At 37.5% G+C, this 12,929-nt stretch overlaps 1 protein-coding gene across 1 annotated transcript in view; it reads right to left on the bottom strand.

The window, feature by feature from the left end:
- Positions 1–2,992: 2,992 nt before the first annotated feature.
- Positions 2,993–12,929, bottom strand: part of LOC115418687 (1-phosphatidylinositol 4,5-bisphosphate phosphodiesterase gamma-1-like) — a 69,588-nt gene continuing 59,651 nt past the window's right edge. The window contains exons 25-32 of the mRNA XM_030133234.1: positions 11,574–11,670; positions 11,270–11,494; positions 10,195–10,340; positions 9,970–10,084; positions 8,885–9,046; positions 8,709–8,797; positions 7,408–7,592; positions 2,993–5,247 (exon numbers count right to left, since the gene is read on the bottom strand). Of these exons, the coding sequence (XP_029989094.1) occupies positions 5,187–5,247; positions 7,408–7,592; positions 8,709–8,797; positions 8,885–9,046; positions 9,970–10,084; positions 10,195–10,340; positions 11,270–11,494; positions 11,574–11,670 (1,080 nt within the window). The 3' untranslated portion in view covers positions 2,993–5,186. The remainder of the gene's footprint in view (positions 5,248–7,407; positions 7,593–8,708; positions 8,798–8,884; positions 9,047–9,969; positions 10,085–10,194; positions 10,341–11,269; positions 11,495–11,573; positions 11,671–12,929) is intronic.

Genomic DNA, 12,929 nt, shown 5'->3' with positions numbered 1-12,929 from the left:
TACTCCGTTTTCATCTGAGAGAAGAGGATGGCTCTGAGGTTTTCAGCAGAAGAGAATGAACTCCAGAACAACTCCAGGCTGGTGCTCAGGGCGTATTCTCCTTCAGGTCAGATCAGGTCATGTGTTCTGGGTTAAAGGGAAGTCTGAAAGTCAATGACCCATAAGAATGTATCTGCCTGAGGTTGTCACCGCTCACATCATCCAGCAAAATTGTAAAAGCATGATTTTATACCTGCAGAGTCAATCATTGATAAAGAGTGTGTTTATGGAACACTTTAGCAATGATTGAGAGACCAAAGAACTAGAGCAAAGTGTGTAATAGTGAAGTTTTGATTATTTGATCTTTCAGCCTCTGTAATCAAATGGATCACAGTGTCCTTTTATTGTACTTATTAATCACTTCCTCTGACAAAACTATTAGGAACTGAGGTGGAAACAGTGGTTAAACTTTAACCCAGGGGTGTCCAATCCTGGTCCTCCAGATCTACTGTCCTGCATGTTTTAGATGTTTTCCTCTTCCAACACACCTGACGGTCATTATCAGGCTTCTGCAGAGCTTGATGATAGGCTTATCATGTGAATCAGGTGTGTTGGAAGAAGGATACGTCTAAAACTGTCGGACCAGGATTGGACACCCCTCCTTTAACCCATAAAGACCCAGCGGTACTTTTGTGGCAGTTCCCAAATTAATTTTTCTCTAAATTTATTTTTTTCAGTGTAAATCCTGTATTTTCTCATATTTAATTCACTGATTATGTAGATGTTCATAAAAGCTTAGAGTAAAATCAAAGGTTATTTTACCAAAACAGAGAAAACTGAAAACTGAAGCTTTTTCTGTAAAATCTATCATTAACTGAACATAAACCCAGTGTGTCCATCCACTGTCATTGATTGAACTCCATGGGTTTTACTGGTGAATCAATGTTGTAGAAGATGACAGTGTTTCCATGGTAACTACAGAGCCTCTGAACGTCCAAATGGGTCATATATGATGACCATGAAAAGATGACAAATTGTATTTTACACCAGTTATTTACATGCATTGATAGACTTAGTGGATCAACAGGTATTAAACATTTTACATCAGCAGTTGGCTTTGAATGCCAGTGGCTGTTCGGACAGATAGAAATGGAAGGGGAGGAGGGGTTGAGGTTTATGTATAATCCTGTTTTAATGTTTCCTTGTTTCATGTTTGTAATGGCAAAATTACTTATATCCATATATATTCATATATATTTTCATATATTTCATATATCATAGGCTTCTAACTCTATTTCAGATATCTTCATATCACTGTGTATTACAGAGCAGTTTGGACCTCTTTTGTGTTGTGTCCAGAGTAGAAGGCCAAACCAACATTTCTTACAGGGGTCTTATCTCTAAGTTCCTGACAATAACCAAAACACTTTCGACACATCATAATTTTCTCATGGGAGACAGAAGACTACAGTGTGATTTGTATTTTTGGGTTCAGACCGTCTCACTCTTTTGTCTGAGTGATATCTCTTTCTATGGAGCTCCAAATAAAGTGATTTCTTTGACACGGAACGTTTGAACTTATCCTTCTTTATTGAAGACGAATTAGTAGAGTAATATTTTTCCATAACAATGTTGTTTCTGTTCTGCGACCCAACGACTGTGTTGTTGCACTTAACATACACCAGGGGTGTAAAACTCATTTCAGTCTGATTTTAGGCCCCATACAGCAGAGTGTCATCCCACATGGGCTGGGCCAGGAAAAGAAGAGTAAAATAAAAATAATAAACTTAAATAATTCCAACTCCAAATCTTTTATCTCTGGTTTAGAGTGAAAAATGAGTGACACCCCTGATTTAAGTGTTTTATATGTGAAGAAGGAACTGTTTATTTCCTCACCTCGGCCTGTGCTATAATCTCAGATGGTAATTTCAGATGAGGGTAAAGGTGGATTCCAACCATCGCTGGCTGGCAGCTCATCCCTGACAGATTATTCAGTAACTCCCAAGCTCACCAAGAATTCTGGGTAAGTGTGGCATGTGGGTGCAGAATCTCCTTTAATTTAACAAGAAAAGCACTTGGAGAGGCAGACACCCCCCACCCCCAATCACCACCAAAATTTCATCATTTGTTCCTTGTGCCAGTATCAACATTTCCTGAAATTTTCATCCAAATCCGTCCATAACTTTTTGAGTTATCTTGCACACAGACAGACAGACAGACCAACGCCGGCAAAAACATAACCTGCTTGGCGGAGGTAACGAAAGAATTTGTTTTAATGATTTGGCCTTAACTACACCTATTACTCAACCTTCAGCATCATAACACAAACCACAGTAATGGAGTGAAATAAATTTGAAAACCCATCAGAAATGTAATTATATACTACATTTATGGTCTTGAAAATGCACTAGAGACTGAAACCATCAAGACCTTTGGCTATGGTCTGAAATATCTAAAACTTGAATCACCTCTTAAAGTACGTCTCACTGTCTTAGAAATAATCTAAAGCCCTTCAAAAACTTGCCCAAAATGACCTTTTTGGAGCACTGTTCATATTAATAATGTTATAATATGTTAATGCATTCAGTGGTTTAGGGACATATTTGAAATGTTGATCAAAGATCTGCATTTTCAGTGATGATAGTATAGACCTTAATACATCATTATTTTATCATTAATAAACACCTGAAACTGTTGAAAAATCAGTCTTTCTGCAATCTACCAATACTGTGTTCTGTCTTGAATCTTTTAAATCATTTTACATGTGGTGCATTTATGTACTGATGAATACACTGAGGGATTGTTTTTCTGTTTGTTACTGTTCTGTTTATTTGGAATGAAACCAGTTTTTATGTTTCGAGGGCATACTGTGTTGAAAATGTAAAAACACAAGTAAAAGTAGATGTTGGTGTTAAAATGTAGAAGTACAAATACCTGAACACCCTACTCCCATCTCCTAACTCATCCTAAAAAACACTCACGGAAAAGTTGTAAGTGTAACACTCTGGCAGACTGGTGTACATGAAAGAGCTTTATTAAATGGAAACTTGCACAGATCTGTAATGCAGAGTAATAATACTGGACAGTTAGCATAGATACAGAGAGAAAACACAACTTGAGTCAAATCGTCTAATACACGATGGCTATAGGCCATAAGACGACTTTTGCATAGAAGTCCCTACCTGGTGCAACTGCAGCGTAGGGAGAGAGGTTTGTGTCTATGGGGACATTTAAAGGGAGCTCCAGGTACACAATATTAATTTCTACATAAAGTTACAGTTTCTTCAATCTGAAGTCCATTATTATATCATTCTTCTAGTATGTTCTTTCATCTAATATAACAGGATCTACACCTGTCTGATAAATTAAAAAAAAAAAGTTATATACAATGAGAAATTAGACAGGGGTAATGATAAAAGGTGAAGTAGCTACAGAGGAGGGGCTTTATTAGATATGAAGCCATGCAGTGAGTCGAATCAAAGCTGCTTTTGGCAGATCCAGGACCAGTTAGTCCACATCCGTTGATTAGCGGCAGATGGTGGAAACTGATCCTGGTCGTATGGTTTTGACGTGAGGCGTATAATTTGTGTGCGTGACACAGAGCCGGCAGGTAAGAGTGCTTTGCTTGTTTTCGTTGATAGCCCTTGTTTGTTTGTCGTGCGTTATGTTCGACCCAGATGAGCACACCTGAGCCCCTGTGCAGGTGACATCCAGGGGGCGTGGTCTTCCTCTCTCCTCCCCCACCTGCCATTTCTCATGCCTCTTTGAAGGTATATGTATTTAGAGCCCTTTTGGAGAAGTATTAAAAGATCTTCTCGGTGTGGTTTAGTGAGGGTTTGTTTGACACAGTTCGTCCAGTTTGTGCTCTCCCAGGTAGATCAGGAAGGTCTGTGACCGAAGCCCCCACCGCAGGGGCACAGTTCACATCATCACTCAAAAAAAGACTTGGTCTTGATTAGAAGGAACAGATTTCAGTCTTAAAATCCCTTTAAACCCATTTCATGAGTAGTGGTCTGAGCCAAAGGAGGAAACGCCTCCTCCAGGTTCAGTTAGTAAGTTTTCCCTTAAAGGGACACTATTTCCAGTTGTAGAGAAACTTCACGTTTCACTTAGTTTTACTGCCTTAAACAGTAGCACAACTACACTCTACAAACATCGAAGGCACAAACATGATATTTCCTTGTTGCTACATGTGCCCACTTTTCCCTTTTCTTCCAGATTTCAGAGTGTTCTTATTCATTCATTTATGTAACCTGAGTTATCGTCTCCCTTTTTTCCTGTTATTCTGACTGAAGCCTGAAACACAGTGAGAGCGAACTGGATGATCCTCAGGCTTCATTTCCAACAGTGTTCTTTAAATGATGTTGTTTTGTCTTACCCACACCCCATTTTTCAGTTTTCATGATGTGTCATCCACCAGTCTAAAAGGTAAATAGACACAATTTCAAGTACAAGCAAATTCATATATTTAAGTTCACTTTTTTTTTTTTTTTACCTAAAATATCTATAAAATGTCAATTTGCAGTAGATCTATACAAGATCATGGCAATTGTCCACCAGCACATTAATGATAAATACCCTATCATCAAAAGCATGAGGGTGGTTAAAAAACAGCCTCAAACTCCCACATGTTGAACATGTCAAATCATAGAATTAATGCAGTCACTGCTATTTAAGTCTCATTTCTGACTTTTTAATCTGTAAACAACTTCAAAGGGAAAAACATGCCTAAAGTGTAATTAAATTAGAACCAATGTTGTTTAATTTTAGTTCCACATATCCAGTACAAAAACTTGAGGTCTACATCCTTTTACTCACATGATGTATCTGTGAGATTCACTGTATTAAAATATCTGAAACTTTCTAATCATTTACCTGCCGTAGTCATAATGTAAGCCTGTAACCATGGAAACATCAGCTGTCTCCAGTTCGCTCTTGTATTTCAGACTACAGACCAAAAGTGATTGTTTTATAGCTTAACTTTGTGAGTTTTTTTAGTCCATGAGATGTCTCTGTTGTGTTACGTTCTCCTCTGGTGCTTTCACGTCTCATGTTATTGAGTTTACTTCCAGTTCTAAATGGATTGCATGTCGCTACTGCAGAGAGCCTGTTGTTCTCTTCGGCTGCTTTCTCAGCTCAGGAGCGGTGGCAGCGAGCGTCAGGCACCGTTAGCATTGGACTTCAGCGCTTCCTGCTGGATGGGAAGGTTAACTGCGCTTTGCTGCCACCTGCTGCCTCAGCTTCTCCCTCCTCTTCTTCTCCATCAACCTGAGGAGCAGCAGAGTCAGTGAGAACCTTTACATGATAACTGGGAGTATTCAGATATTTGTAATAATCAGATCTGATGTGTTTGCATGCTCTTCAGAAATGCAACAATCAAAAAATAGGACAGATGGCCTGCATGTTCTATCAAGAATCAAAAACAGCTTAAATTTCTGTCTATGTTAGAGTCCTCTGGTTTTGATAGAGGAGATCAATCTCCCAGTAGAAGTGGGCGGTACTTTCACTGGATGACAAGTCAACTAATTAAACGAAAGCCCATGTATGACTTCCCATCAGTGCTCAATAGTAACTATATTGCTATATTTAACAACCTTTCCAACCTTTTTTGGCTTGTGACCCCATTTTAATGTCACAAATTTCTGGCGACCCCAGACAGACTTTTTGTTGCTAAAATTTATTTGTTTTTGATCATGTAATAGTTCGCTATACTACGTTGCAAATAAACGTTTATTTTAGATGACATCTAGTCTATATAATGCATACTATTTATGGACGGAGGCAGAAAAGCCAGGTGTAGATTACTGCACAAAGTGAGAATTTTATTTTCCTTGGTCAGGATATGTACAGTCAGTCCAGCTTGGATTTACAAGGCTGACGATTAATACTGAACAAACAAGAACTCAAATTATGAATTATGAGAGAGCTGCAGCATCTGAAACCAACCACAAAGAACATTTGACAGATAAACGGTACCACAGTGCTTCAGTTTCAGCTGACCCCAAGGCTGAAAAACACTGATTTAACCCTTTCCATTTTATCATCCATCAAAATATGGACCATTATAAGTAAAGGCAAATGTTTAATATTTGAAAGATTCGTTAAAAATTTGCAAATTCAAAATTCTCAAAGCTGTGAACAACCTTTGTAGACATTGTCCCATCGGAGCTAAATGTAAAATTGGAAAAATAATCCAACCAGTAGTTTGTTCAGAGAAGATATTTGAAGAAACTACTAATGAAGATGACACAGGACACAGCGCCTTCACAAAAAAACAAACTATGATGTAGATGTTTCAGTCCATTATCAGAGTTCTTTCGTACTACATACATATGTAGTGACAGTAGACTCAAACTTCCTATTAGTGAGCTCATGTTTGACTATGTCACTTCGGTTTCCTATTATTTAAATGTTTTTACACATGTGCAGATGTAAAAGAATGAAATAAATCAGATTAACATGAAGATGTTGACATATTGGGGAAAAATCCAGGTGTGTTAATCTGATTTCTTATAATCAGATTACTGCTGTTATCTGATAAAACACGTCACATTCTGCTGTTTATGTGATCACTGGAATAATCTGATAACTACAGAAATTGGATAATGATCGGGCTATTAGTGAGCCCATTTACATGCATACTAATTAGTGTATTTCTTTTTTTGTGATTTATTTTTTATTGAAAACTTTTAACAACATTAACAAAACAAAAACGCAAAGAACACAGACCATCATCTCATTAAGAACTAAAGTCAAAACCAAGGAAAATAGGCGGATACCACATTTAACAGATGAGAAGAAAAAAGTGAGGGTTACATTACATACACATACATATACATGTACACATACAAAAAGCAAAGAAAAAATACATTACTGTTTTTTCAATATTTCAATAATGTCTCCCAAAAAATTTGACCATTTAGTGACAGTTTGGGGCTTTGCTCGGTTAAGTCTGGCTGTTGAGTACTCTAAATTAGCCATGTGTTGTACATTTAATAATGAATGTTTAATAGACTTAATCTCTTTATTAAACCATAACTCTAAAATTCTTTTTTCACAGCTGTAAATCCACAAAAAAGAATTCTCCGGCAAATTTATTTAAAGTTCAATAATTAGCGTACTTCTGAAGTGCACGTAAACATGTCAGATCTGATTATAACAATTATCCAATTACTCCCAGTTATCAGATTTTTATTAGATTAGATTAGATTATTGATCCCACAATGGGGAAATTCATAGGTTAAGGCAACAACAGAATAAAGGGCAAGAAAAAGTGTGAATGCATAAAGATAGTGCAAAAAAACAAAAAAAACAAAACAATATAAAATAAGAAAAAAATAATAGTAATATGAACTATACAGACTATGTAGACATTATGGTCATGTGATCAGGGTCAGTATTTTGCATGGGTTTTGTGTGATCCGTTACCTGCGGTTACGAGCCTCCACCAGCTCGCTCAGCTGGTCCTGAGCCGCTCGAAGCTCCTCCAGACTCTGCTGGTAGCTTAGGTCTGCCGAACCCGCCCGCTCCAGGAGGGACACCTGGTTGGACAGTTCGCTGGTTCGATCCCGCAGCCGCTGGATGGACGTGTACAGGTTCTCATCATCTTCCTCCTGAGGTGATGAGCGGAGGATACAGTTTGTGAACGAGTGCGACTCAAATCATGTTAAAGGAATGATATGGAAGAAAATGAGCGGTGGAAACTGACCAAATCATAAGGAATGTGTGAAAGTTAGCATTGTTGATGAAGACGAAAAACAAAACTCACACTCTTTGCCAATGTGACAGCATCTAAATTTGTACTGAAATCATTTTTGAATTCAATTTTATCTCTTGTCTTACATAGTGTATAGTGGTGGACATGTTTTTGGACACCCCATGCTTTCATGATACACCTTTTGAAAAACTAAAAAGATTTTTCTGCAATTACTGAATGATAATATCTGAGATGTAAAATTTTAAGTTTGTCTGAAAACTTTTTTTTCCCCACTACTGGAAGCAGATATTGTGTTTTATTTACTTGTTGTGTGTTAAATTTGTTTGTGTATTGGTTTGTTATTTGGCTGCTTGGCCAGGACCTACAACTATTTTTGTGAAGACTTACCAATGAACTTTGCTCTACATTTAATGTTTCCAAAGCAATTCATCACTGTTCATCATAATATTTGCATTTTTGATTTTTCAGAGAAATTAAGGTATTATACTTAATTGACTGATCATGGAGATGTTTATTAAAGTAAAAGTATAAGCAAAGCATATCATTAAGTCAACATAAAAACAATGTCTGTCAACCACTGTCATTTGTCAAACTACATAATTACTGGTGAATCAATGTTGCTGAAGTTGATGATGTTTCCAAACCCACTATGGAGCCTCTGAACGTCCACAAAAGGCACATCTGATGCAGTGGAAATGCTGAGAAACTGCATTTTATCTGAATAATTTACATGTACTGGTAGAGTCTGTGAATAAAAACTTATTAAATGGTTGATATAAGTAGATGCTTTTGGTGTTTGATGGTTAAGGATATTAAGGATATATAACCAAAATGGCAAATGTAATAACATAATGTGCTGCGTACTAATACTCCTTGGACAGAGTGGATGGACAGATGGACGGATAAACAGACAACAAAACGATTACAATACTCCTTTGGCCAGTAGGCTGAAGGATAAAAACTGCATTTTCATTGATGAAAACTAAACTAATATTGTAAACAGAAGACACACCTTTGCATTGACAATCTCTATGTGGACGAGAAGTGACGCCAACTCCAGCTCTTCGCTGTAGCTGTTCTTCAGAGGGATGCTGCGATAACCTGTTGGATAACCCACCAAACAACATTTCAGTTACTCTGTTTCACCACTCGCTCTCTGAATCTCCCAGACTACATTTCCACACTGACCTGTTCGGAGCAGGCGGACCGGGTAGGTGGCCTGGGCCAGGAAGTTGGGGTCGCTGAACATGTCCTCCTCGTAGACGGTGAAGCGCAGGAAGGAGAAGGTGGGGTTATGGATGTCGAACACAAACTGCTTCTGCACCCACACAGGATTTAGACCGTTATCAGCTGTGAGGAGGAAGAGGGACAGGGTTAGTGGTTTTGCTTCTGTCTGTTTCTTAATTTCTTTCTTCTAACTTTAAAGCTCCAAAGTTCAACAACTGTCGGTTTTTACAATCCTACCTGTCATTTTTATGTTTTTATTTTGTCTATTATTTGTTCTATTATTTATTAATATTTTCTGACAAATACATGAAGATGGCTAACAGCTTTTAAATCCCAAACTGAACTGCAAATCAGGATCATAAAACATTAAACAATTCTTTGAGGATTTGTCAAAGCCGTGTTGCTGCAGCTGTTCATTCATGGTGGCGTTCCATTGAATGACAAGAAACCTTTTGGGTAAACAGCGCCTTGTAATTGAAAAGGTGGATGATGTTTTGTTTTTCTTATAGTGGATAATTTTTTGGGCTGTTCTCTTTTATTTCTTACAGTGGATAATTTTTTTGGGCTGTTCTCTTTTTTTTTCTTATAGTGGATACTTTTTTGGGCTGTTCTCTTTTTTTTCTTAAGATGGATATTTTTTGGGCTGTTCTCTTTTTTTCTTATAGTGGATCATTTTTTGGGCCGTTCTCTTTTTTTTCTTATAGTGTATAATTTTTTGGGCTGTTCTCTTTTTTTTCTTACGGTGAATAATTTTTTGGGCTGTTCTCTTTTTTTTCTTATATGGAAAATTTTTTGGGCTGTTACACCTCTGGGCCACTGTATGTATGGACGGCACTCAGCTTCATAAAAAATAAAACAGGACTGGTTTCTTAACATTATTTTTTGCCCAGACAAAGGCCCGCGACCACCTGAAAACAGGTTTGAGACCCACCAGTTGAGAATCACTGGTTTAGTATATAATGCTTTTGACAAATACTTCATACAAGCCCTCTTCCACGTGGACAGAAGGGCAAAACGGAGACAATAGTAGATGAAACGTCTCGCACCTACGACGTCGGTCTTGTACTTGCAGCTGTCGTGATCGGCTCCACAGATCTCCACCTCCACAAAAGGACACACGATGCTGCGGCCATTTTTAGGCAGATGACGGGCTCCCAGCACCTGACACACACACACACACACACACACACACACACACACAGTGTAAACACACACATCAGCCACAGCTGTGTTTCATTTGTGTGTCGTGCTCCTGTTGTCGAGCGTCTGACCTGTAACTGGATGGTGATCGGCTCCACATGCAGCGTGTCTTTGTCAAAAGGGTCGAAGGCATCGTCCCTCATGACGTCGGGCTGAGAAACGTAACCACTTCCACCTCCGAGCATGAACAGAGCCTGGTTCAGCTGCATGGGTTTATCTACACACACACACACACACACACACACACACACACACACACACACACACCCACACCCACACCCACACACACACACACACACACACACACGAACACATTTGCATTTATAAATACATTTTTATGTAATAATCAATGACCTAGAGCAGAGGTGTTCAACATAAGGCCCGTGGGCCAGAACCGGCCCACCAAAGGGTCTGATCCAGCCCGTAAGATGAATTTGAGAAATGCTAAAATCATACAGAAGATGTTAAAAATGAAGGGTGTCAAAATCATTTTAGTTCAGGGGTGACATGCAGCCCAATATGATCTCTAGTGGGTCTGACCCTGAAAATAAATAATTACTTTTTTCTTCTTTGTTATAAAAAGGTAAAGTTACTTGAAAATCTACTAAAACTATCATTTCACAAAAAATCTAAATAACCCAAAAACAAATATTAACATGAACTTTCTTAAGTGGGAACTGCAGCAATATTCTGCCTGTTACTAAATGTTTTGTGCCTTTGTAGATCCACTGTGATCTGTAAGTTGTAATGCACACGTGCAAATAATAACAAAATATTGTTAAAATTTCACTTATTTTTCTAAAGAAATTTTAGGTTTTTCAGGGTAATTCATGTTATTCACATTTTTGTAAAGGAAGTGAGGATAAAGCAACAGTTCCCTTTTTGGGCATGTAAATGAAACTATTGTGCAGTTCTTCTGTCAAAGATTGTGTTGATTGTTGATTTTTGTATAATTATTTGTGTTTTGCTTGTTCATATATATTGTTAAATGTCATTGCATGTTCAGAATACATCACTAAATCAAAAATCAAAACAGTTAAAGGTCAAATGTTGGAAAATAAAGATGTAATATGACATTCATTGAAATATTTCTCTAAAAGTGAACAGAAATAGTGAAAATGTGTTAATGTAATAACTGTGACTGACCTGGTGTCTGGAAGTTGAGTGCGACCAGCTGGGAGCCACAAAGCCACATGGGTAATGGGTCGTAGTTTGACGAGTCCAGCCTCTGTCCTCGAGGATAAACTCTGGAGAGCTGTCGGCGGTTGTACTGCAGGAAACGCTTCCCTCTGCCACGGGTCGCAAACTTCTCAGCCTTGGTCTCTGGGAAGGACGACATGTCCCGATAACACGCCCTCTCTGTCCCGATCTCTGCAAACAAACCCCATCACATGACCGCGGAAACAAACGAAGGCACCGACATGAAGTGACAGGCACATGTGATCCTTACTGTCTTCGTTGAAGGGAACAGGTCTACAATAAACCACCAGTTCAGACAACTCCACTGCAATCTTCTTCCTCCTCTCCATCTGCTTCTCCTCCTGCATCTGTTACCATGGAGACAAAACATCCACACTGTCAACACATGGGAAACCAACAATACAAATGTACCTAAATACTGTATATAAAGATGTCCAAGGTTTTAGAATCATTTCTATACTAATACTTTAGACCAGAGGTGTTAAACATACAGCCCATGGGCTAAAACTGACCCGCTAAAGCAGGGGTGTCAAACATGCGACCCAGGGGCCAAATGCGGCCCACCAAAGGGTCCAGTTCGGCCCCCGGAATGTTTTTCCCAAGTGCAAAAATTCCACAGTCTTGAATTTAATTAAGCAACAAAAAAAAAAGCTTGAATTAAGGAAAAAATCTTGAATTAAGCCCAAAAAAAAAAATCTTGAATTAAGTTTAAAAAAAATCTTGAATTAAGCCAAAAAAAATCTTCAATTAAGTAAAAAAAAATCTTGAATTAAGCCAAAAAAAATCTTCAATTAAGTAAAAAAATCTTGAATTAACCAAAAAAAAAAATCTTTAACTAAGTAAAAAAAAAAAATCTTGAATTAAGCCAAAAAAAAAAAATTCAATTAAGTACAAAAATCTTGAGTTAAGCCAAAAAAATCTAGAATTAACAGCTTAATTTTTTCCCTTTGTTTTAGTGCAAAAAATAACCTTAATTTATGAAAATATGTACATTTGCAAACTATCCTGTAACACTAAAATGTGAATAACCTGAACAAATATGAACCTGAAATGTCTAAAGAAAATTAAGCACAATTTTAACAATTTTTCTGCCTGTTCCTCAGTGTTTAGTGTCTTTGTAGATCTGATCCATAATGCACATGTAGAAATGATAAGTTGAGGAATAATATTGTTAAAATTGCACTAAATTTTCGTACGTTTTTTAATTAAAATTTCTGTTTTTTCAGGGTTTTTTTTTTTTTTTTTGAGAGTTTATAAAAGTAAGTATTTTCATAATTTAATGGGTTTTTTTTTTTACACTAAAACAAAGCCAAAAATTTGGAGTTGTCATTATTTATAGGTTATTATGTTATTATTTTTCTGGTCCGGCCCACTTCAGATCCAATTTAGCTGAATATGGACCCTGAACTGAAATGAGTTTGACACCCCTGCGCTAAAGGGTCCAATCTGGCCTGTGTGATGAATCTGTGAAATGCAAAAATTACACTCAAGATATTTACTATCAAGAGTGTAAAAATTTTAGTTCAGGAGCCACATGCAGCCCAATTTAATTTCAAGTGGGTCAGACCAGTAAAATACAATCATAATAACTTGTAAATAATGACAA

Source organism: Sphaeramia orbicularis, chromosome 4 (assembly GCF_902148855.1).
Source record: "Sphaeramia orbicularis chromosome 4, fSphaOr1.1, whole genome shotgun sequence".
In the NCBI taxonomy this organism is placed as follows: domain Eukaryota; kingdom Metazoa; phylum Chordata; class Actinopteri; order Kurtiformes; family Apogonidae; genus Sphaeramia; species Sphaeramia orbicularis.
Note: the sequence above shows the minus strand (reverse complement) of the source record. Positions and strands in the feature narration are given on the sequence as shown.